The sequence below is a fragment of the Enoplosus armatus genome, chromosome 1 (genome assembly GCF_043641665.1).
Source record: "Enoplosus armatus isolate fEnoArm2 chromosome 1, fEnoArm2.hap1, whole genome shotgun sequence".
NCBI classification, from domain to species: Eukaryota; Metazoa; Chordata; class Actinopteri; order Centrarchiformes; family Enoplosidae; genus Enoplosus; species Enoplosus armatus.
The window spans coordinates 18,609,538-18,631,599 of NC_092180.1; the positions used below are offsets into that span (position 1 = coordinate 18,609,538).

Consider the following 22,062-nt stretch of genomic DNA (forward strand, 5'->3'; position numbering starts at 1 on the left):
TGACCAAAACATACACAATATGCGCTGGTGACCTAAATGAAGTAATCTTTCATCAGGGTCACCTCAGCAGCACTCCACCTCCTTTTGTGTTCACTCAGTCTCTTTTGCACAACACACATCTCAGTGCTCTAAAATCTCTAACTGCTCTGCTTCTCAGTCCCTCCTCTGTGATCAGCAAAGAGTTTGTAACTAATACAATGCTAAAACATACATTTGTGATATAAAATGGTGATATTCTGCAAATCATGGTTTTCAAGTGACAAGGATGTTGAGCTTAATTTCTTTTCTTTTTTTAAATTAAATAACTGAGTGTAACAACTGAAACTCCAGATGTTAAGCTGCTTTTGGGAAACATATTGGTTGGTTTTCTGACAAGTTAAAATATTTTAGCTGCATAAATATTGAATGGATTAAAACAAGCCGGCAGTCAGTGCTGCTGTGCAGGAAGCAGAGCTGCTGGAAATAATCACTCACACACACACACACACACTCACACACCCCTCCATCTCTCCTCTCTCACTAAGTCGAGAAGTAAGACAGGTGGAACAACTTGCATCAGCTTTACATATTATCTTTACTGAAATGTGTATTTTCATATTGTATTAAAATGAGCTTATCTTATGCAGCCAGTTTTGAGTTTGTTGATAACTTTCAGAACAGTTTCTCTCTCTGTGTACTTACTCCTTGTTGTTGCCTATCCGATGCCCTCCGCTCTCCTCTTCTCCTCATCCGACGCTCTCACTGCGTTTAGGGGAATCTTTCCTCCTCTGCGTGTCTCCTCCCTGCGGTGCTGAAGCGGGGGGACGAACAGGCGCTCCGTTTTTCTTCTGCTCCTCTCCTCTACTTTTACCGCTGATCGGACACTGATGCTGCGCTGGCAAGATAACTTTTATTGCATCCACAGGTCACTGCAAAGAGCTTTGTCTGGTCTTTCTGCTCTTTCAGCTCTCCAGCATGCATTCCGCTCCGCCTGCGCTCACGCTTTTGAGCGCACCGGTGGAGCGGTTGGATAACACCGAGAGGAAGGAGGAGGAGAGGGGTGGAGAAAGAGGGGGGAGAGGCAAGGGGTGGAGGTGCAGGATACAGGGAGGTGGTTCCCACACCGGGGTCCACAGAACCAAGGGGGGTGATTTACGGAGTTTCAGGAGTCTCCATCTAAATGTGTAGTGATTGTACTACATGTTTATTCACTGGAGGTGAGGAAGCACTTTTGTGTGTGTGACCATTTGACCATAAGTCGACCTCTCTTCCATGTCATCTCCACATGCAATATAATGTCAGACCAGAGAACCATCCTCAGAATGATATAAATGAATCAATCTGAGGGATTATGACATAAAACCTTCTTGATGTAGAGGAGCTGGATGTCAGGCAGGTGTGAGAGGGGAATAGGTGGAGAGAAAGATACATAAAGGCACAGAGAGAAAGACAGAGGGGGAAAGAGTGAAGCAAAAAAAAGCAGAGAGGAACACTGAGTGCAAGCAAGAAGGAAACAGAGGTGAAGAACAGTGAAGAACTGGGCAGTGTTTTCTCAGTACTTTAATTGAGGCCCAGGTGGTTCTGCTGCTAAAGCAGTGGTTCCCAACCTTTTGTTGGCATCTCTTATAATGAGTCAGTGTCTGCAAGTTGCATATAGTACATAAGGTGTGAACAGCTTCACTAAAGACAAAACTTCTCAGACCCCCCAATAGTATAGATGTGTGTATAGCAGAACGTTTTTGTCTTCCATTCATTGTGTCGTATCCCCATTAATCTTGTGAACTTTTGGAGGGGTATCTTAAAGTACAAAGCCACTGTTTGGAAGATGTCTGACATGGATTGATGGATATAGGCTAACATGTTCCCTGCTATATATAAGGACTGAAATATTCCTTTATATAGAACATATAAGTAGGATGACTTCATTATTTTCTCCATGATCTGCACACTTCCAATTATTTTTCCTTATTATGTTTTGTGTGGACTTTCAGTCTGTATAAGTACACTAACATAATGGTTAGGACCTCAAATATGTATTACTAATGTGTGCTGGATGGGAATGGAGATGTTGTTTCATTGTGCCTTCCTCTGGAAAACAAAACAACCCACAGTTGGTCCAGTTTATACCACTATGTGTTTATGTGTTTATACTGTAGCATGGGACTTGCAATGGAAATGTTCTCTAAATGTTTGACCAGTAAAGGTGCTGTAAAGTCACTGAGTGCTGGTTTATTATCACACTCATTCCCTGCAACTAAACATATCTTATTTGCTCGAGGATATTGACATATATATTGCCATAGTCACATTGTAATATGTGTTTTTTCTGGAAAGATCAGAATCACTTCCAGACAGGAGAGGAGAGGAGAGGCAAGGTGAGGAGAGGAGAGTCACTTTCATGAATGTGTGGGTGTGTTTAGTGGTTGAAAGAGGCATAAACATGACTGAGATGAAAACAGGCAATTATTTAATCAGTCAACCACTCCACCATCAGCTCAGTCATTACTTAGTCTCACACATTAATATGCTTTCTACAGAGGAGACAGGAAGGAGGGTGAGAGGGGATTGAACCAGGTTGAATAACAGGTGTCACTGAGGTAATCGAATATGCAGAAGTAGGCCAGTCAAGTTTAATGGACACAATAAATGAAAGCTTACTGTCCCAAAGCAAGTTTCAACACTGACGAGTGGCAGCTGCTGGAATCTGCAGGGAATCAGTCTCCAGTTTTGGCTCGCACCCTCTGATTGAAACCAAAGTTGGAAACTTACTGAGGTAAAGATTGTAGAGTGCTGTGTGTGTGCTGGTGATTAAAACAATCAAATGGATTAATCACAGCCTGCTGTTCACAGACTAATTAAGGCCCTGGGGGTGTAGAGGCAGGATTGAAGTGGTGGTATATATGGTGTTCGATAGCAGAAGCAAGGGTTTGTATAAATACTTACAATGTCAGTCCTCTCAATATATGCTTCAGTACGTATTGCAGTTTCTGTATTTTGGTAACACTTACTCCCCACCAATAATGAACTCGATCTGGTATCATCCATCTCTCATGCTCTACTGGTCCGGCTCGCTTTCTTTTTCTTTCCATCTCTCCCACTCTCTCCATTCGTCTCCCTCTTCCCTCTCTTTGTCTCTCGGCCCCTGATGAGAACTTAATAGCAGTTTAAATGTTCATGTTTCCACCTCATGAGTCCAACATCTAAACATTAATTACACGCCTATTTATGCAGCTAAAGATAGAGACTGTGTGTGTGTGTGTGTGGGTATGTGTATTTCGTATGTGTGGGTTTGTATGTGTGAGTGTGTGTGTGGGGGGTTGTGATAAACATGCCTAATTTTATGTGTGCACTGCGCTTCTGTTGCCCTGTGTGTGTGTGTGTGTGTGTGTGTGTGTGTGTGTGTGTGTGTTAGAGAGAGAGCATGACGAGAGTCAGGGTCTCGCCTCACCTGTCTAAATTTGTCGCACACCTGCTGCTTACTGTAGGCAGCCAGAGCAGACGACTAAATGAGATTTGTCCCTGTTCTCTTACATTGTTCAGAACCTGCTGATCAGTGGAGGCTAAACTGAATAATGGCTGAACATTTCATGAAATTTTATGAAAAATATCATATTTTAGAAGGTTGCATATAAAATTAGGTTTTTCTACTGTACTGCTAAAAGCCTGTCTGCTGATCAGGGTCAGTGCACAGACACATTTTCATCAATGAATCTTCAAAGTGAACTGACTATACTGAATCACCATCGTCACTGATTGAAACAGTGGCTTGTTGCAGTGGAGCTCCTCAGTGGTGACTTAATACACACTCCTGGTTACTACGCTGATCAAAAGTCTGTTTTAAACTAATAGGGCTGACCTTTGAACTAATGCTGTCATGGCTCTTCCATCCTCCCCGTCTTCAGCCTCATGGTGCGTTCCAGCAGCGGTTTAACAAGTGCTTATTGACTTCCTGTCAGGGACATCACTGTCGCCATCTTAAGTGACGTACTACGTAAGACTCTGCAGGACCATACCAGTTTGTTTTAGCAAGTTTTAGCTCCTTAAATACAAAAACTACTAAATACTTTACATTTTTGCTGACCGTTGTAATCCATGACAGTGAACATCACCTTCAGAGATCAGAGAGTGGGTGAAGATGCATTGATGGCCACTCATGGGGCACATCTTATCCAGAATGCATTGTGATCTTTATTATTTCCTACATATAACATACATCAACAACAGGAAATCAAGTTATAAATGTAAACAAACACAAGGACTTTATTTGTCAAATTAAGTGTACCGAGGGTGAATAAAGGGTTCATGTCAAATGACTAGTGAATGCATTGTCAGTGCTTGTTTTCCATATTCTGTCATGCCTTACCTACCCTCCAGTTTTCTGCCACTGGAGGTCACCTGACCAATCACCTGTCTGCTAAGGCCTCCTAGTTTATGTAAAGAACAGTTTTGACTACCAGTTTGCTGTTGTTCATCAACTTCTGATTATTTTTTTGCGCAGGTCCTGGCACATGTCTATTTCCAACATCTGGTGTCTCTCTTTCTAGCTGCTCAGTCACAACAGTAATTAGTACATTGTCTCACTTTTTTAGTCTTCAAATTGTTAAGTTGAAAATACTTATGCATTTTTTGCCAAATCGAATTAATCTAGTATGAACATATTTCCATATTTTGTCAGTTCATTTATAAGTCTACTCTACACAGGGTGGTCCCCTGAGCGAAGCAATGCTGATGACTAACATGGAAATATTATTTCAGCTGTGTTTTTACGTGCCTGTGTCTCTGTACATCTGTGAGTCGTGTCTCATGCTGCAGAAGCTAATTTAGAAATTGATTGCTTAATGATAGCACAGTCTGATGTATGATAATCAATGATGCTGATACTTAGTCACAGTCAATTTACACAACAGTGATCAAATATAGAACTCTCATTTCAGCTTATTTTCCCATCATTTGTTATCATTGTTATTCCTGTCTGAAGGGTAAAATGCTATCAAATGAAACCTTGTTTCAATAAAAACTCATCTAACAATTTGCGCTCTGCTGATTTGAAAATAAGATGGTGTTGAAACAGTATATTTTTAGCAAATGTTAGTTTTACAATTTTGGGGATCGTGAAACCTAAGGTATCGTGTAGACCTTTAATTATGAAATGAACAAAGAAAAACAATAACAGCTGACTTATGTCTTCACGCAACAGTGGGGATTTTTTTAATTGTGTGCAGCTGTATTTATACTCATTTGTCAGCCATTGTTGTCTCATTCATACAGAAACACACAGTATCTATCTTTACCCAGTCTAAAATAAAACTTTATTGTTAAAGTTGGAGAAATTGACTTATACCTTCCACTCATTAAATGGAATCTGATTCTTGGTTCATAATGTTTTATCTGTTTTTAATGTTTTTATAAGTTCAGATAGAGCTTTGATGAGTGAGCTCCTCTTCTGTACTCAAAACATGATGTTTGTTGTTTGTCAGATGTTTTACAACGTTATTTACCTCCAAAAACAAGAGCAAGGTATTAAAAAAGTAAAATTATGAAGCAAAAAGCTGTACAGAGGCCTGAATTAAGAAGATGCACACACAGGACGCAGAGAGGAAATCGTCCCGCTTATGTGGAAAACAAGTGTGATCCCTCCTGACCTTTTCTGACATCACCATGACAACATGACCATTTTTATTACCACAATAGGTTTTGTAGATTTTTCCACCATTGCTAAATCCCTTGTTAGTGCATCTGTATGTGACTTTGTGTGTGTGTGTGTGTGTGTGTGTGTGTGTGTGTGTGTGTGTGTGTGTGTGTGCATGCATTCACTCTATAGTACAGTACATGTGTGCACATATGTGTATATGCATGTGTATGTAGGTGTATTTAAGCAGCAGAGTTGCTCTCACAGGTGATTGGTCCTGACAGTGTGGAGCCCCCTCAGATACCTGTGGAGAAATGACCCTGGGTCCCCAGGACATCATGTCCTGGGGAGACACAAGCCTGCAATTAGACGCCCTTGAAGCGGAACTGCCCTCTGTGTGTGTGTGTGTGTGTGTGTGTGTGTGTGTGTCTGTGTGTGTGAGTACAGTATGTGTTGCCAGTGTGAAAGAGAAACATCCTTCCTGTGTGAGTCTGACTCTGGGAGAAACTGCAACAATGACTGTGCCTGTGGGTGCGCGTGCGTACGTGCGTGTGTGTGTGCGTGTGTGTGTGTGTGTGCGTGTGTGTGTGTGTGTGTGTGAAGCCACTGCAACAGAATTAGTGCTTCCTCTGATTTTCCAGTTGTAATGACCTGAACCAGAGGAAGAGGCTTGTGGAATGTGACAGCAACTATTTCAAACAAACTCATAGTATGGAACTGACCTGTGTGTATGTGTGTGTGTGTGTGTCTGTACTATACTGTGTACACATGTACGATACTGTGTGCATGAGTGTGTCCACAGTATCTAAGGTGTTTTTGTACAAAATGTTTTCTCCTTGTCATGCAGGTTTGAGCGACAGTTATTAGCTGTCAGTGTTCAAACCAAGCAGCATGCAGCAGATAGTGAAGCTGTGATCACTGTGTTCACTAGAGGTCAGTTTGAACAACCCACTGATGTTGTGAAGGCAATTTGCTTTCGATCACCTAACAACAATGTTCTCTCTTGAACTTCGACCATAATATGTGCACAACTTCCCACATTAAAATAAACCTCACAAGTTCCATTAAGGCAGCATGAGTGTCTGTGGCACTAAAGTTGGCAGCACTCCACCACTTCTCAACACTTTCTACTGTTCAGTAGGCCTGTATTGATTGATTAACATGGTTTAGCAACAAGCTTCAGCTCCAAGCAGTAAAAACAGACTGACTGACGGGCTTAAAATAGTTCCAGATTGTGGAGTAGCCAAGCTATACATGTAGCACAGCTTTGAGTTGCGGCCTCAGATGTGTCAATGAAGAGACAATGGCTGCTGGTGTTGTTATGGGAGGCCCACACTGTGAATATCAATGTTGGGAGGACATGTCCACATGAGCAGCAATGACCGTTAATGTTGCCATTATTACCATAAGTGTCTGTTGATATTATATTGGGGTGCGGGGTTAAAAATAGCTCACGTAGTTTTGACTGTTGGGGCCACAAAATAGTGGAACCTAATCCTTGTTACATAACTGAGTGGAGGAAAGGCTTCCGTATGGGACCTGTGTGTGTGTGTGTGTGTGTGTGTGTGTGTGTGTGTGTGTGTGTGTGTGTGTGTGCTGGGGGGGTATGTGTCCGCCAGTGTACGTGCTTGTATTGGTATGCATGTGAATGCACTTGGGCTATGCTAAAGACAAACAGAGACATGCAGTTGCGTGACATGCTGCTGGGAAGTGGGAACAGTTGTCTGAAAATACCATTTATAATAAACAGCAGATGATTTTGTCAAATTTTAGAAAGGGAATGTTTTTTTTGTGTTGCTGTTGCCTGGTCTGTAAACAGTATGTGGGCTGATAACATATCAGTTAACACACAGTATCTCTAAATCAAATAATTGTCCACAATGCAAAAGAATATGTTGATTTGGGGGTGACCTTCCAATCTACGTGTCTGTGTGAACATCTCTACAGTCATTTGACATTAATGGTGGATGATTGAAGTACAGGATTTCTAGCAGTAAAAGGCTGTGTCTCTGACACAGTGCTGACAAAACTCAGAGGGATGATGCATCTTGGAACATTGCTCTGGCTTTCAATTTTTACAAAAGATGGAGGGTTGATAAATTTTGGCTCTTTGTTCTGAAGTTTAACAGTATTGCATAACATTCCTTAGCTGCACTTCCACAGGACACACAGGATGTTGCTTTTGCGGGGGGACCTGACACTTTATTGCAACTGTACCTGTGACAATCCAAAACTATTGACGTGCCTTCACAGTATATATTTTTACCTTCTGACCAATAATTCAGTCTCTCTTCATCCACTCCTGTTTGTTTACCTCAGATATGGGTCACAACTCTCCCTTTGACCCTCATTTCCCTCTCCGTCTCTTTTTTAAATATTCTGTCTTTTTTCCTCTCTCCTTCCCTTGCTCACTTTCTTTTCTCTTTGTCCTTGTTTCACTCCATCCACTCTCCACTCAGTTTGTAATTTGTAGTGGTGTAAGCAACAAAACACAACACTGAGAAGACGAAAACATTCTTAACAAATAAATTCAACTTGAAGCAAGGAGAGAGAGGAGATGAGTACAGAGGAGTGTACAGTCAGGTGTTATAGTAAAATGGAGAGGATACAGGAAGAGGAGATGTGGGCAGGGAAAAGAGGAGAGGGAGGGGATGTGAGGTCAGGTGAGGGGAAGAGAAAGAGGGTTAGAAAATGTAGTGTTGCCATCTGCACTGATAGGGACGATGATCAAAGTAGACCCCACAAGAGAAAAAAAGTGAGTTAAAAATAGAGCAGCATGGTTAAAAAAAGCCACTGTATTCACCCTCATCCTGTTCGGACGACAGAAGAGGTCAGATACAACATCAGATTTATTTGCAGGAGAGAGCAGAGGTAAGTATACTCTGTATATACAGTATGTGATGCAGTATACAGACACTCGTGGTACACCCACACAGGTGTTTTAAGTCACTTTTCAGTGAGTCTTGTTCAGGCGGGACAGTTTAAATCTTTTATATTATTCTTAGTACATAGAGATTGGTGATGTAATACCTATTTCACAGCATAGTAGGAAAATCACGGGTGTTATGTTTCTTTTCAGGTGTCGCAGTACGCCATGACACTGTGACAGTGAGCCAGCATGCACAATACCAGGACCCTGAAACTGAAGCAGCCAAATGACATGCAGAGGTGTTTAATGTTATCAATTACACCTATGCTTTTGACATGTGGACCATGAAACTGACAGCTAAATGGATTTCAGCATCATTGATTTGATTATTTACACCTGTGCTTTTCCTACTGTGACATGTCAACATGTCCTCTGTAAAAAACGGGTATGCCTAGTATAGCTCCACCCAACATCAACCTAGGCAGTGATGGAAAACACCTGTGTGGGTGTTTAAAGTAAAAACCTGAATATAAGAGAAAGAGAAATACAATAAATGCAGATGCTTCCATTCAGGTGTACTGCATGATACAATTAAGTAGTAGTAGTAATAGTGCATCCTGCTTCTCAGGCTCCCGGCAGTAAATTATACTGGAGGGGGGGAAAAGTCCTTGTCAGGACTCTGCAGTGATGCAGTGACCCTGGATTTTGTTTGCAAAGTGTGTAAAAAGTGTCCCCTGTTCTCATTAATTGCTGAAATGGCAAAGACAAAAATCCACTTTGAAAAAATCTTGTGCATCAGCTGTTTTGGATCACAAGTGCTGAATGCTTCACGGCCAACTAAAAGTAAACATGGACCAGCATCTGACTGGAAGCCGCATCATCCCACAGCACCATCAGCCTAATTGTGCTTGTTCCTCTGGGGTTTCTATTCAACCAAAGCGCACACTGTGTCAGGGCAGCAGGAGTCTCATGTTAACAATAACAGCACATTCTGTGTGGTGTGATCTGTAAGAACAACATGGCTGCCTGATGGCCCAATGATGTCTCCATCTCTCATCTATCTAGTGTTTACTAAATGAAATGTATTTCCATTACACACACACACACACACACACACACACACACACAGATACAAGGCCAAAACTCATGTTAACAATTACAGAGCAATCTCCCTTCCTGTAAGTGAGTGTCAGTTTGTGTACCAACCAGCTGTGAAATAATGAATCACTACAGTGCTAAGCCACTCAGTGAATCACGCATGGAGATATCACGCAAGGTGTGACAGGTCTTTCCCACTTGCTTTCCCACTTCTAACCTTTGCAAATGTGAGGGCAACTGCTTTTGTACGAATGTGTTTTTGTTTGAGTCTGAAGGTTTTTCTTTCCATTTTCAGCAATTTCAGACCGATTTTATGAATTTCTTATGTGTCTAAACTGCATGTGAACACGCTTCAGAGGCTTAATGTTCCATCTCTATGCTCATGTGAGTTTGTCAGTGCTATAATCATGCTGCCAATCACTGCTATTACTTCTGAAATGAGTAACTTAATATACATATATTTACAAAGAAATACTGTACAAGACTGTCTGACTTATACTTTAACATGGGAAACTATTGTGGTGACAACTTACAATTGCAATGCGTTGGAAAGTATCTCTTACTTCAGCCCTTATAGATGCCGTATGGGAGTAAAGTTTAACACAAAATAAGAATAAATAACTACAAAGCAATCCAGATGATAAACATGCCAATAAAGATCTGAACAGCCACTGCTCACAAGTCTTGCATATAGTAAACACAGGGTGACCATCAAGGCTGTTATGAAGACCACAGGATAACTGAACTTTCTCACTTTGTAATGAGTCACAGCTAGAAATGCTAAACACATCAAGCTCTTCTACATGCACCAAATGTCTTGTAATTAATATAGAACAATATCTGAAACACTGGAACTCAAATGCAGCTGAACGCTTTGGACAATGTTTCACTTTTGACCAGTCGGTGGAAACCACAGTGTAACACTGGCCAGTAAACTGGCTGAGGCTTTACAGTAATGTGAGGTGACATGGGAGCAGGTTAGTTATTAGAGATGCTGTCCTTCAACCACACAGCACAAGCCTCAGAAAGATGGATTTCTCCTTTGGGATCAACAAATATCTCAAAATGACAAGATCAGGAAAGAACTTAATGACACCAGTATGCTTTTTGAGCTGACCTTCTGTCACGCCCAACTCATTTAGATTGTACAGTGTGGAGGTGGGAAAGAGTGTTTTTGTATTTGTGTGTATGAGGCTGCAAACTTTAGTCCTGCTTTGTCCCAGCAGAGTACTGCATGTATGTGTGTGTGTGTGTGTGTGTGTGTGTGTGTGTGTGTGTGTGTGTGCAGTTCAATGGGTAATAGTCCAATCATCCGGTTGAGTAAAACTACAACTAAATCACATCTGTACAAACACACACACACACACACACACACACACACACACACACTGTGCATTGTGTTGTGAATCAGTTCTTTATTACAAACTATTTCTTCCACTGTCCTGCCTCAATCTCAATTTCACCTTTCATCCTTCTCCTTATGCACCTCCCTTGTTTCCATCTCTGTCAGACTTGTGTTCATTTACTTTTTTTTACCCCATGCAGTTTCTCTACCCTCCCTCTCACCACTGCTTTTCACCCATACAATCCAATCCTGAAGACCTGAGTGAGGCAGCAAACTTACTGCACATGTGGGTTCACCATTGTGTTGTGTTGGCATCTTAACAGAGTTTTTCAGGGGGTATTTTACCGCAGTTTAGCTCAATATCCAACCATTTTGCATTAATAAATTAATAAATTAATTAAAAACTGTAGGTAACAGTGCTGTCCAGCACGTCAAATCAAGTTTACCAATCCACAAATAGTTTTATAACCAACTTACTATATGAAACTCCACTTCAGTATATATAAGGCTACGGTACACTTTGTTCATCTTTCTCTATCATCGTAAGCAAGATGTTGAATTTTAAGTTTCCAAGTTTTCTCTTAAGATGAAGTCCAGAGAACCAACAATGTAAAGTGTGTAGTATGCAGTGACTTCACTGATGATGCACAGCGAGTTGAGTTTTTACTTTAAACTGTATGCAGTTCTGAACCAGAAAAATGTGGCCACTAGGGCATAAAACAATCCATCCATCCATTTTACACTGAAGATGTTCCAAAATCAGTGCAACTCGTATTTGTCTTCCATCCAATGTGCCTTCAGTCTTAAATGCTAAAAAAACTCACAGATTCAATAAGGCACAGCGATGTCTGTAAATGACACACTGGATGCAACTTTGCAAGAAGCATCTTACGTTTGATACTTTTCCCATCTTAGGCCGAGAAAGCCCAGTCAGAATATAATCCTGGGTTTTTTTTTTATCATTATATAGAATAATCCATAGATGAACCTCTTTGATGATATTTTTCTTTTAAATATACAAATCTGTGTATTTAAGATGCTGTTCAGTTGAAGAAGGTGAGAACAGGAAATGAACATGTGTCTGAAAAAAACTGTCAGCCAGATAACAAATGGTTACACCTTATAATCTTTGAAAAACTGGGTGCGTTCAAACTTCCCCTTTGGGACCATTGAAATGATCTGAATTGTGTCAAATGAACATTCATCAGTGCAATGTGATTCACAGAAAACAGATCACACACCCCGGGGAGCCAGTGGAAGATGACAATTAGACTGCACAGTTACAACATAATACTGGACAACTTACCTTGACCTGTGTGTCACTCTGAATAATATGATGACTTTGTACAAATTTATGGATTTTACTTTGAATTATACAGTGAGTTGATATACTATTACTACTACTACTACTATATACTAATACTATTAATGCATACTCAGACTCCAAGAAGAAACAAAGTAAAAGCCTCTTTACTAAGATTTGAGCTTTGCCAGATTCATAATCCATTACCAACATAATATTTATATTGCAGGTACAGATGATATAATTTTAACATGATTAACCTAATCTTCTTAATTATAATGTTCTGCAGATGTACGCATGATAACTTCCTATACCTTATAAGAATCAATTCAAATGAAGAGTTAGTGGGACACCTTGTGGTGAAATACCAGGGGTGCATAAACTGCCCTCTTCTTACTGCTGTGCTATTACATTTCATTTTTTCACAAAATTACATTTGGGAGCAGGACTTTACATACTCTATGTGTTTTTCTCTAAAGCGACATAACTGATGTAAATCGTGTCTTCTTCTTGAATAACTTGAATAGCAAAATACTGGTTTCAAGCGAAGAACGTATCGGCATAGTTTTCTGTCATCCCAACAAAAGAAATGTTGAATGAAATGGTATAAATCAAAACCTGAAAGCAATGAGTAATGATATACGTCCAAAAATAAACATATACACATACTTATACATGTACTTAGGATAAGTAAAATGATGTAAGGAGGCAAGTTGTATGGGACCAGTAGTGTGTATATGTATGTGTGTGTGAGAGAGAGTGCTTGATGTCTGTAAAGTATTAAGCAGCCTGACATCCTGTGTGAATATTGGACTTCATACTGCTTTATCTCTCATGACCCCATCAAATGATAACTGACAGTAGGGGGGTTCCTCTTCTCTCCAAAAACTACACCCGGTATGAATCCTACTCCCCTCCCCGCTGTCCCGTACTACCGGAATCTGACTGTCGGTGAGGACGTGGCGAGGCGGAAACCCCGGAGAGAGGAGCACAAAGAGAAGCTGCCTGCGCAAACTCACTGACACGACGGCGGCTCTGTTCTTCCACGTGGACCCTGTCATTGACCAAAACACTCCGGTCTCCGTGGCTGCCTGGGAGCGCGCGTGCCGCCGCCGCCGCCGCTGTTGCGCAGTGCAGACCGGGAGGCACGAGCAGCAGGGCGGTGCGGGGCAGAGGTGCTCTCCAGATATGAACCTGTAAACGCAAACCTGCGCGAATTAAAGCTGTTTACTGTCCACACATCAAATATGCAGACAGGTAGGCTCATCTCCACTGTGAGTAGAGACATGGAGTATCTATCCAGCCGCAGACCTCAGTGTGGGATTCACTGGACTTCTGTTCACATACCTATTTTAACGAGGCTACTGTTTTACGCTACACCTAGCCACCCTTTAACTTAGTTTGGTTTTAAAGCAGGCCTGTAATGTCAAAGCAGGAAGGCAATGTGAGTTTGTCAGAGATGTGTTGTGTTTGCATGTGAGCGCAGGCTGTAGTCCTAATGCTGCAGTGAGGTGTTGGTGTCAGCCTGTGTGGCTGCGTGTTAGCATCGCTGCTGCTCCACACCAGGAAGCTGCCGCAACATAGCTGGTTTGTTACTCTATGCGATATAATGGGGATAAGCAGCGCACTGTACGTTACACATCCCAAACATTGTAATGCACATATACATCTGCATATAACACTGGAGACACATGGACATATTGGACATATTCACTGACTACTGGGGACAGTGTGGATGGACTCTGACTGCTGAGCTATAAATAGATCTTGAGGTTTTAATTGATTTTGCCATAATGGACCATGAGGTCCATCATCTGTGTAACTTGTAATGGCTTCAGGTTTGCAAAACTGACACACACACACACACACACACACACACACACACACACATATATATACAATGATTTAGGCAGGGGGTGTTACATGTAGATTGGCCATTTGACAGCAAATAACACAAATGACTACTTGTTTATGAGTGTGTAGATGTAGTTTGACAGATACTCTGAAGCAGTAGCTCTGTGGAAATGGACAACATCACGAAACCATCACCTCTGAAACTCTCCTATGTCCCAAAGAGGGAGTATTTGTGTGTTTTAGTGGTATTCTTTTCCTACCATCTAAAGATACATGCTGGCCATAATTTGTTCAGACACAAATCTGTGTTTGGAGAGGCTTTTTATTTCTATTCAGTTGCATATTCTGTCAATAAATCTTTGTGATTTGGGCAGCTACATTCATGATGGTACAGATGTGATGTAAGGTTACAACATGGCTGTGTGCTTGCAGGTGTGTTCATGGAGTCTCACCTGGGCAGGTTGGTCCCATGTGTCCTGTCCCTGGGCCTGCTCATACATTTGTGCCTGGCTGCACCAGGTCTACCTGGGACACAAAGGTAACCCCACCTCCCTACTCTCAAGTTTCACACTCTCTCTCTCTTTTTTTTTCTCCATATCAAGGCATAAACATTTTTAGTCTTTCAAGTAAATATGCTGCAAGTTTTATTTTGTCATGATGCATTTTTATTGTCACAAGAAATGAATTTGCACAATGAACATATCACTAAGGAGTACAGTTCTGTGCAAACGTTCTTTCACCACGGTTGTATTCGCTTATTAAAGAATAGAAAATAAATCAAATCAAAGAAAAAGGGGCTTCAGGTCACTCACATTTTTACATCTCTGCATGTTTGATTGAAAATAATGAAAAAAATTGTTTAATTGTTTATCTCTCAGGGAGGAATCAGTAGATGCCCTCCCCCCTTCAGTAGCGCTAGCCAATCCCTTTGGCTCTGGAGAGGAGAACCGCTGGTGAGTGACACACAGACAGTGTGCTGATGTTACACGTCCAGCTCATTTTAAGCTATGAATTTGCTCTTAATTGCTTTCTTGAAAAGAGAAGGACTGATGAAGTACCTGAGTAGAAAGTATGCCCAAATGCTCAAAATGCAGCTTGAAACTCTAATCTTTACTTGGAGGATGATAAAATATAAATTATATAAAATAAAGATATTTACTGTCGTGCATTTTTCGTCAAACTACTGTATGACTCAGTAGTTGGCACTAAAATCAGAGACGCAACATGCAAATCACATCCAAATTTGTTCAACATGCAGTCTGTTTTGGTGGACTAAGTCTGCTGTCTGGTCACTGTGGACTTTGGCTGCCGTGTTGTGCTAATGATGTGGCATGCACCATACACTGATAAGATTACATGAGCAATAACTGCTTTATGTTGCAATTATGAGATATATTTCCTTTATGGAGATTGAAAAAAAATATTGATCATCCTCACACATGTTGCAGATACAATGGCTCACCTTGGGTATCTCCATTTCTGTACAGTGGTATGAACTGACCCATAATGAATTACAGGTTTCATAAAATATGTTGTTGGTGACAATATGGCTGAAGCTTCTTTCCACTGGCTGATAAGATTAATGGATGAGAACACTACTCTATCACAGTGGTAGCTCAAGTCTATTGAGTGTATGACCAGCTGTGTAGAACAGCTGTTGATCTGCACCTACCAAGAGAAACAATTGCACATTGATTCACAGGAGGCCTAAGTGCAGTCTGGATGAAACCAAGGGTAAATAACGAAAGATAGCAAAGGGAGATTTTACAAAAGAAGATATCTTTTGCCTCTTGGAGCTTTTCAGTTCCTGCAGGGTTGAACACATCTCACCCCTCAGTTTTTGGCTCTAAATGTTGCTGATTGATTGAAATGTACTCTGTGCTGTGTGTGCCACAGGTTGCTGCAAAGTTACATTCAATCCAGTCTGAAGGAGGACCAAGGAGGACCAGAAATCAGCACCTGGGAGCAAGGTAGACATCTCCACCTAGTGGTGCAACACTTATATAAGTTCTGACAGAGGGCTGTTGCTTCGATCATCACTGCCAAATATACCTACACTACGTACACACAGCTGTTTACTGAAACAATGTCTCAGGTTCTAATGAAGTAATTCTCTATGACTTGGCATGTTCAATTTTTTGTAGCTGTGCAGAAAATCGTTTGTGTCCCAAACCACCAGTTGTCAACATTACTGCACTTGTGTTAGTGTATTTACAGAATGGGAGTTTCATACTGTACGTCCTCTGCAGTTGTACTCCAGCATTATATCAAATGTGTTTGGTATTAAACATGTCAGTCTTTTCCTGCTTTGTGTCAGAGGTATTCTTCCTGTTTCGTCTTTATGACTACGATCGCAGTGGACTCCTGGATGGCTTGGAGATGATGAAGCTACTTTCAGACTATAACTCCCATCATACACCTGGAGCACAGGCCAATGAGCTGGTGAGGAGGAGTGGCTGTAGCTGTATGTGTGTGCTGTGTGTTTGAACTCACATTGTATTTGTGTCTACTTGTACATACTCAACACTTTCATAATTATTGGCCTGTTTATCTGAAATGTGCGTGTGTGTGTGTGTGTGTGTGTGTGTGTGTGTGTGTGTGCGCATGTGGTGTTTTCTGAGTTCAGGTGGTGTCTATGGTAGATTTTTTACTCCAGACTCAGGATCTAAACCAGGACGGCCTGTTGGCGCCATCCGAGCTGCTCTCTCCTTCATTACCTCACACACAGGTACATGAACACACTTGTGTCCCTTCACACAAACACACTCTCAACTCTTTCTTATGTAATGTATTGATTGCCTTTAAGCCACAACAGACAAAATACAGTGAACTTAATTATAATACAGTATGGTCAAACAGTATGACTGTATAGTGGTGAAAATCTGTGATGATATTACTGTTGTGATTGTTTTGTATGCCTAATGTTACAACATGTAGTAACCACCTAGAATGCAACGTCTTCAGGAAATAAAAGTCACAACATTTTGATATATAAATATGAGAAATTAAATATGTTTTATTTTAAACATAAAAGTTTATTCTTGACCTTGGAAATAGTAGTGTAACAAAGTAATCCCAACTCAAGGAAAAGAAAGAAGAAAGAAAAATATATATGTATCAAATATATGATATAAAAAAGTGTACCCTGAGTTTGGTGTTTTGGTGTAATTCTCAAATTTGTTTTTGTCATTAGATACATGTAAAAAGTATGTTACAATACAGTAAATCATTTAATTTTGACAGGATACATTATGATAGGACTAGTTTTACCACCAATTAACATGTAGACCTAAGTAGTTTCACATTTTAAGTATGTTTTTCATTTTGGTTTACTGAGATGTACCTACTTTATTCTCAGTTAATTTGTGGTTGACTGCAATAACATTGCCTTATTTTTTCCGCCTCAGGACTACAGCAACAACAATGCACCTCACCAGGTGCAGGAAGTGGCAGTGGAGGAGCCTCGTGAGGAGTTGCAGCCTCAAGCTGAAGAGCAACCTCAGCAGGACGTAAAGACCGAAGAAGAGGAACTCATACAGCAAGTAGATGAACAGCATGGACAACAAATCCCAGAATCCCCAGCAGCAGAACATCACCAAGTCCCTGTTCACCTGGGGCAACCAGAGATATGAACACACACACACATGCTGGTTCAGTCCACCCTGTCATTGTATGCTCTCGAGTCAAACCAGCAGGAGACTGATGATTGAGTTAAAATACTGCTCTCAACTCAGAGGACTTCTTCTTCTTCTTCCCTACAAATGGTCTTCCTCTTGATTTCAATTCTGAGATTCTACCATCCGTTTCATTTGATAAATGATAAATGAATGAAACGCTGATAAATGAAAAGATGAATCTGTTGAAAGTATTCCTGTCACTTTATTGGAAAAAAATTTCTACAACGAGTACCAGGTACCTATTGATTTTAATTATGAATGCAAAGATTTCTAGAACTGTAAAAGTGGCAAAAGTGCTGAATTTAAAATGCAACATTATCCATATTAGTAAAATGGAAGCCATCATTAGTAGAGATTAGTACTATTCAATATTTTTTCTTCTCCCAGCAAGTGGGAGAACGGTTGATCGGTTGAAAATTGTAAGATGTGCTTTGAGTATTTTATTTGCTTGAATTGTATTAATTTACCCTTTTCTGTCATACCTGAAAGATTTACCACATTTTTTATGTGTTTTTCTATGTGAAGACTGTTGTTTCGTGTACACACTGATTGGCCTTATTGTGTCTGACCCACTCTGCGCTTTGGATTTGCACCTCGTAGTTATGCAGCAGGAGTGCTTCTGGACTGTTATTTAGTTAAACTGGTCTCATTTACAGACAGCTCAGCTTAGCCAGCATGATAAGGCACACTTGAGTGCTGTGAAATTAAATTTGGTCTTCCTTGACAATTTCCTCAGCCCACACAGTGACTTTCTTTTGACGCACTTGAGTATGATCCAGTAAGCATTATATTTGAATGAGGGGTTTAATGTGCCTGAATGAGTCGAGAACCATGAAATTACAGAACAGTACAGCCTTCTACCACTAGTCTTTAGGCTGCAGGCTTAAAACGTTACATCTTCATAATTAAGGTCAGGAAAGACCAGGTGAAATAACAGTAGATGTAATATTAAATTCAGCCTTTATCTTCTTGAAATTTGTTTACAGTATGAAAGGGTTTACTATTTGTTGTATTTTTTTTTTTGCTTTCCTTTTTAATCATTTTTGCATTTATACAGCTGAAGAAAATAAAGCAATCATTTCTTTGCCCCTCTTTCATTCGGTCTCCTGTTTCTAAGATTTGTGGGATTAGTCAGAATTCAGTTTAAAAGGCACAAACACAATACATACAAACAATGTAGTGGATGACAAAAGGTACTAAATATTGGCAGCAAGCTCTCACCAAAAGCTTGGTACCGTAAAAATATGAATATTTTCAAGTACAAAGATGTCCTACAGGCTTTTCTAGCTTTTCTTTTATTTATTTGTTTTATTTCTAACTAGCTGCTCCTTTAACAAAACCAGTCGGTTGCTAGGCAACATCGTAACAACCGGGTAAACATGGCGGAGAACAAGCAAAGCGCAGGTTCGTACGAGTTTAGCTAGCTAGATTAGTTATATACCGTCTATCTATTTGCTAGTTGAAATTCTTATGTTCAGACGAATATAAAAGGAGTGTTTTAAGTTTATCTAATAAACATTTTGCTTTCAAAGTTATGGTTCGATAGGCTAGTTGAAAGTTATTTGCTTTAAAGATTTGAGTTGTTGCTTCAGTAACGAGATAACTCTCGGCTCTGTTCCTGGTTTTCCTCTCTTCTGTCTGACAGAGGCAATAGTGTCAGATGTCCACAAGAAGATCAAAGCAGCTTTTGAAGCGTTTGACTACGAGTCTAACAACACAGTGGATGTCCGGTGAGCTCCAACTGTACAGACTGGTGATGGCTCCTATTGTTGCTGATGAACCAGATGGTTGTAATGTAAAAACAAATTCCTCTGAACCCTTTGGGTCACAACTCATGTCTTGAAACACAGTGAATATGAAGGTGGAAGGCATAAGTTAGCAATACCATAGGTCTATTCAACAAACATTTGCATGCAGGCTCTAACCTTAGTTAAGATATCTTCAAAATGTGAATTAACTTCCACATTTACACCAGATCCTGTCAAGTCTAAATATGTTTGTTTAATGAATATACTCAACATCAGGGGCACTTTGTGTTGAGAGAGTAATATATATATAGATAATTATATATAAATACAGTAATCCTGTGTGGGGTTTTTTTGTTTTTAAGTAAACTGAAACACCTTAGTTTGGCACTTAAATAGTGAGGAGGCATGTCATATTGGCAGTGATGGTGAGCAGAAATGTGGTGGTTTGACAGTGTGCTGGGTGAACAAAACATGCCTTAATACATCTCTCAGGGAGATCAGCACCATCATACAACGTCTTTACGTGCAGTAAAATAGTGCGGTCGAACATGATGTTTGTTTTCCAGGGAGGTTGGCACCATCATCTATTCCCTGGGTTGCTTCCCCTCTCAGGCAGACCTACATGACTTTATAGCTGAGGTCAGAACAGTGTTTACTTATATTTTGCTTATATTTTGGATGAATAAAACAGCTGGTCAAACTAATCAAAACTCAGCATATTTGTCTTGTTCAACCAGGTGGAAGAGGACCACACAGGATACATCCATTTGGACAGGTTCCTCCCAGCCATGACCAAAGTGCTGCTGGAGCACAAGTAAGACACTTCTATTATCTCACCGGTCGTGTTGTTTTGTACACATAACGGAGTAAATGAAAATGCTGAATTTTGAGGGTGAGAATGTCATGATGCAAATAGGTGCTCATGCTAAAGCAAATTATTTATTATACAGCGTGTCTTTTCTACAAGATGTTTCTGGAGGAGCAAATGCATGACCTGTCACAGGTTTTCAGATTGCTTTCATATTTGGTAACTATAATGAGGTAGCTACTGAAGTATTTCACAGAATAAACAGAATGTGTGGTGAAATGCTATTTGTTTTTTGTCATAAAAAAAGTAGGTGTTAAAGTGTTTACTAATACATAGTTTTGTCCTTGTGTTGTCCACCTCTGACAATATTTCAGCTTCACTTAAAACCAGTAATAACATGAGCACAGTTCAGTCTGTAGTGAAAATTGGGCACAATTACAAACAGAGGATATGTTAACTCCATCATGTTCTGTCACGTGATTGGTGTAAAACAAGTTGCACTGTCATCACATTGTTTGTATTTGGTATGTCACCATGTCAGTACTATCAGGGGTGTACTCAAATAGCATGTTGTGTGTGTTTGTATGTGTGTGTGTTTTAGGTTCCCTCCCATCCCTGAGGACCTTTTGCTTCAGGCCTTTGAGGTGAGACCAGCCGCTGTTTCCTCAAATTCTCCAGTGTTGTAGTTTAGGAGCTGTAAACAGGTTAGCTTGCGCTTAGAGTCTCACAGTTTTATCTGGTAACCGCAGATTCCCTCCACCTACTTTTTCAGCACCAGCGACTGCACAGGATCTAAATTAAGTAGGAGTTTGAGCCTCTGAGAACATCTGATATTTGCTTTAACTACTGATATTTGTTGAAGCATAAAGGCAATAACACAGTGTTTCCAGGTTCTGGACAAAGAAAAGAAAGGATACCTGGAGCCTGAGGAGCTGACAAAGTACATGACACAGGAAGGTAAAGCAGAAGCTTTCAGTTTTGTTTGTGTGTTGAAAAGATTATCTCATACATGTTTTTGTGAGTCTAACATTACCCTTACTTCCATAAAACAACCTATAACGGAGGAATGTTTTCTAAACATGGCTGTGTTTAAACCAGGTGAGCTCTTCACTCAGGAGGAAATGGATGAGATGCTGACAGCACTCGCTGATCATGAGAAGAACCTTATCTATTACAAAGACTTAATCAGCCAGCTGACAATAGACCCTAACATGTAGAGTATCACAGTGTGTGTGTGTGTGTGTCGGCATAACTGTTAGGGTGGGCGTGTAATTCTGATACTGTATAATAAATAAATGTACAAAGCTTAATCCTGGCTTTGTGTTTCCAGAGTTGTCTTTCAATTCAGATCAAATGCTATCTGGTCAAATGGGCAGATCTTGATTTGCATTTACATATTGTACCCAAACTCTCTTTACTTATTTCCAAGTCTGACACGGCCGAGATGTTCTAAGATGTTCCCCAGAATCACATACAATTGGAAAGTATGTGTATAGTATAAATATATCTGTGATTTACTCAAGTATTCTAGCTAATGCAAAACACATCATTTGAACGTACTCTTGCACTTGGAGGGAATTAATAAGTAAAGTAATTCAGACCGCTTGTATGCAGGGATCTACTCGTTTCATTTATGACTTCAGGTTTTTCCTTAATTTAAAGCTCAATAAAGCTCAAGATCTCAAGATAATCGGGAGGTACTGAAATGTGCTTGTGTACTTAAGAGAGAAAAGATGTATTAAAGAAATGGAG

The 22,062-nt window shown here is 40.3% G+C and overlaps 2 protein-coding genes across 2 annotated transcripts; both read left to right on the top strand.

Annotated features, from left to right (window-relative positions):
• The first annotated feature begins 13,418 nt into the window (after positions 1 to 13,418).
• On the top strand, positions 13,419 to 17,709 carry cgref1 (cell growth regulator with EF-hand domain 1). The gene is made up of 7 exons (XM_070911149.1): positions 13,419 to 13,480; positions 14,510 to 14,615; positions 14,956 to 15,030; positions 15,974 to 16,047; positions 16,395 to 16,519; positions 16,704 to 16,805; positions 17,485 to 17,709. The coding sequence occupies exons 1-7, from the start codon at positions 13,471 to 13,473 to the stop codon at positions 17,707 to 17,709; spliced, it is 717 nt and encodes a 238-aa protein (XP_070767250.1). The 5' UTR covers positions 13,419 to 13,470.
• A 1,424-nt stretch (positions 17,710 to 19,133) lies between these two features.
• efcab2 (EF-hand calcium binding domain 2) lies at positions 19,134 to 21,544 on the top strand. Its single transcript, XM_070909366.1, has 7 exons — positions 19,134 to 19,158; positions 19,400 to 19,484; positions 20,069 to 20,141; positions 20,240 to 20,316; positions 20,912 to 20,954; positions 21,201 to 21,267; positions 21,409 to 21,544. The coding sequence occupies exons 1-7, from the start codon at positions 19,134 to 19,136 to the stop codon at positions 21,525 to 21,527; spliced, it is 489 nt and encodes a 162-aa protein (XP_070765467.1). The 3' UTR covers positions 21,528 to 21,544.
• The last annotated feature ends 518 nt before the right edge of the window (positions 21,545 to 22,062 follow it).

Excerpts from the sequence above, each read along its gene's own strand:
- cgref1 (XM_070911149.1), top strand. Across the intron at positions 16,048-16,394 it reads AATCAGCACCTGGGAGCAAG|AGGTATTCTTCCTGTTTCGT; the intron begins GTAGACATCTCC and ends GCTTTGTGTCAG. Across the intron at positions 16,806-17,484 it reads CTTCATTACCTCACACACAG|GACTACAGCAACAACAATGC; the intron begins GTACATGAACAC and ends TTTCCGCCTCAG.
- efcab2 (XM_070909366.1), top strand. The coding sequence starts at position 19,134 with ATGGCGGAGAACAAGCAAAGCGCAG. Across the intron at positions 19,159-19,399 it reads GGAGAACAAGCAAAGCGCAG|AGGCAATAGTGTCAGATGTC; the intron begins GTTCGTACGAGT and ends TCTGTCTGACAG. Across the intron at positions 20,142-20,239 it reads TACATGACTTTATAGCTGAG|GTGGAAGAGGACCACACAGG; the intron begins GTCAGAACAGTG and ends TTGTTCAACCAG.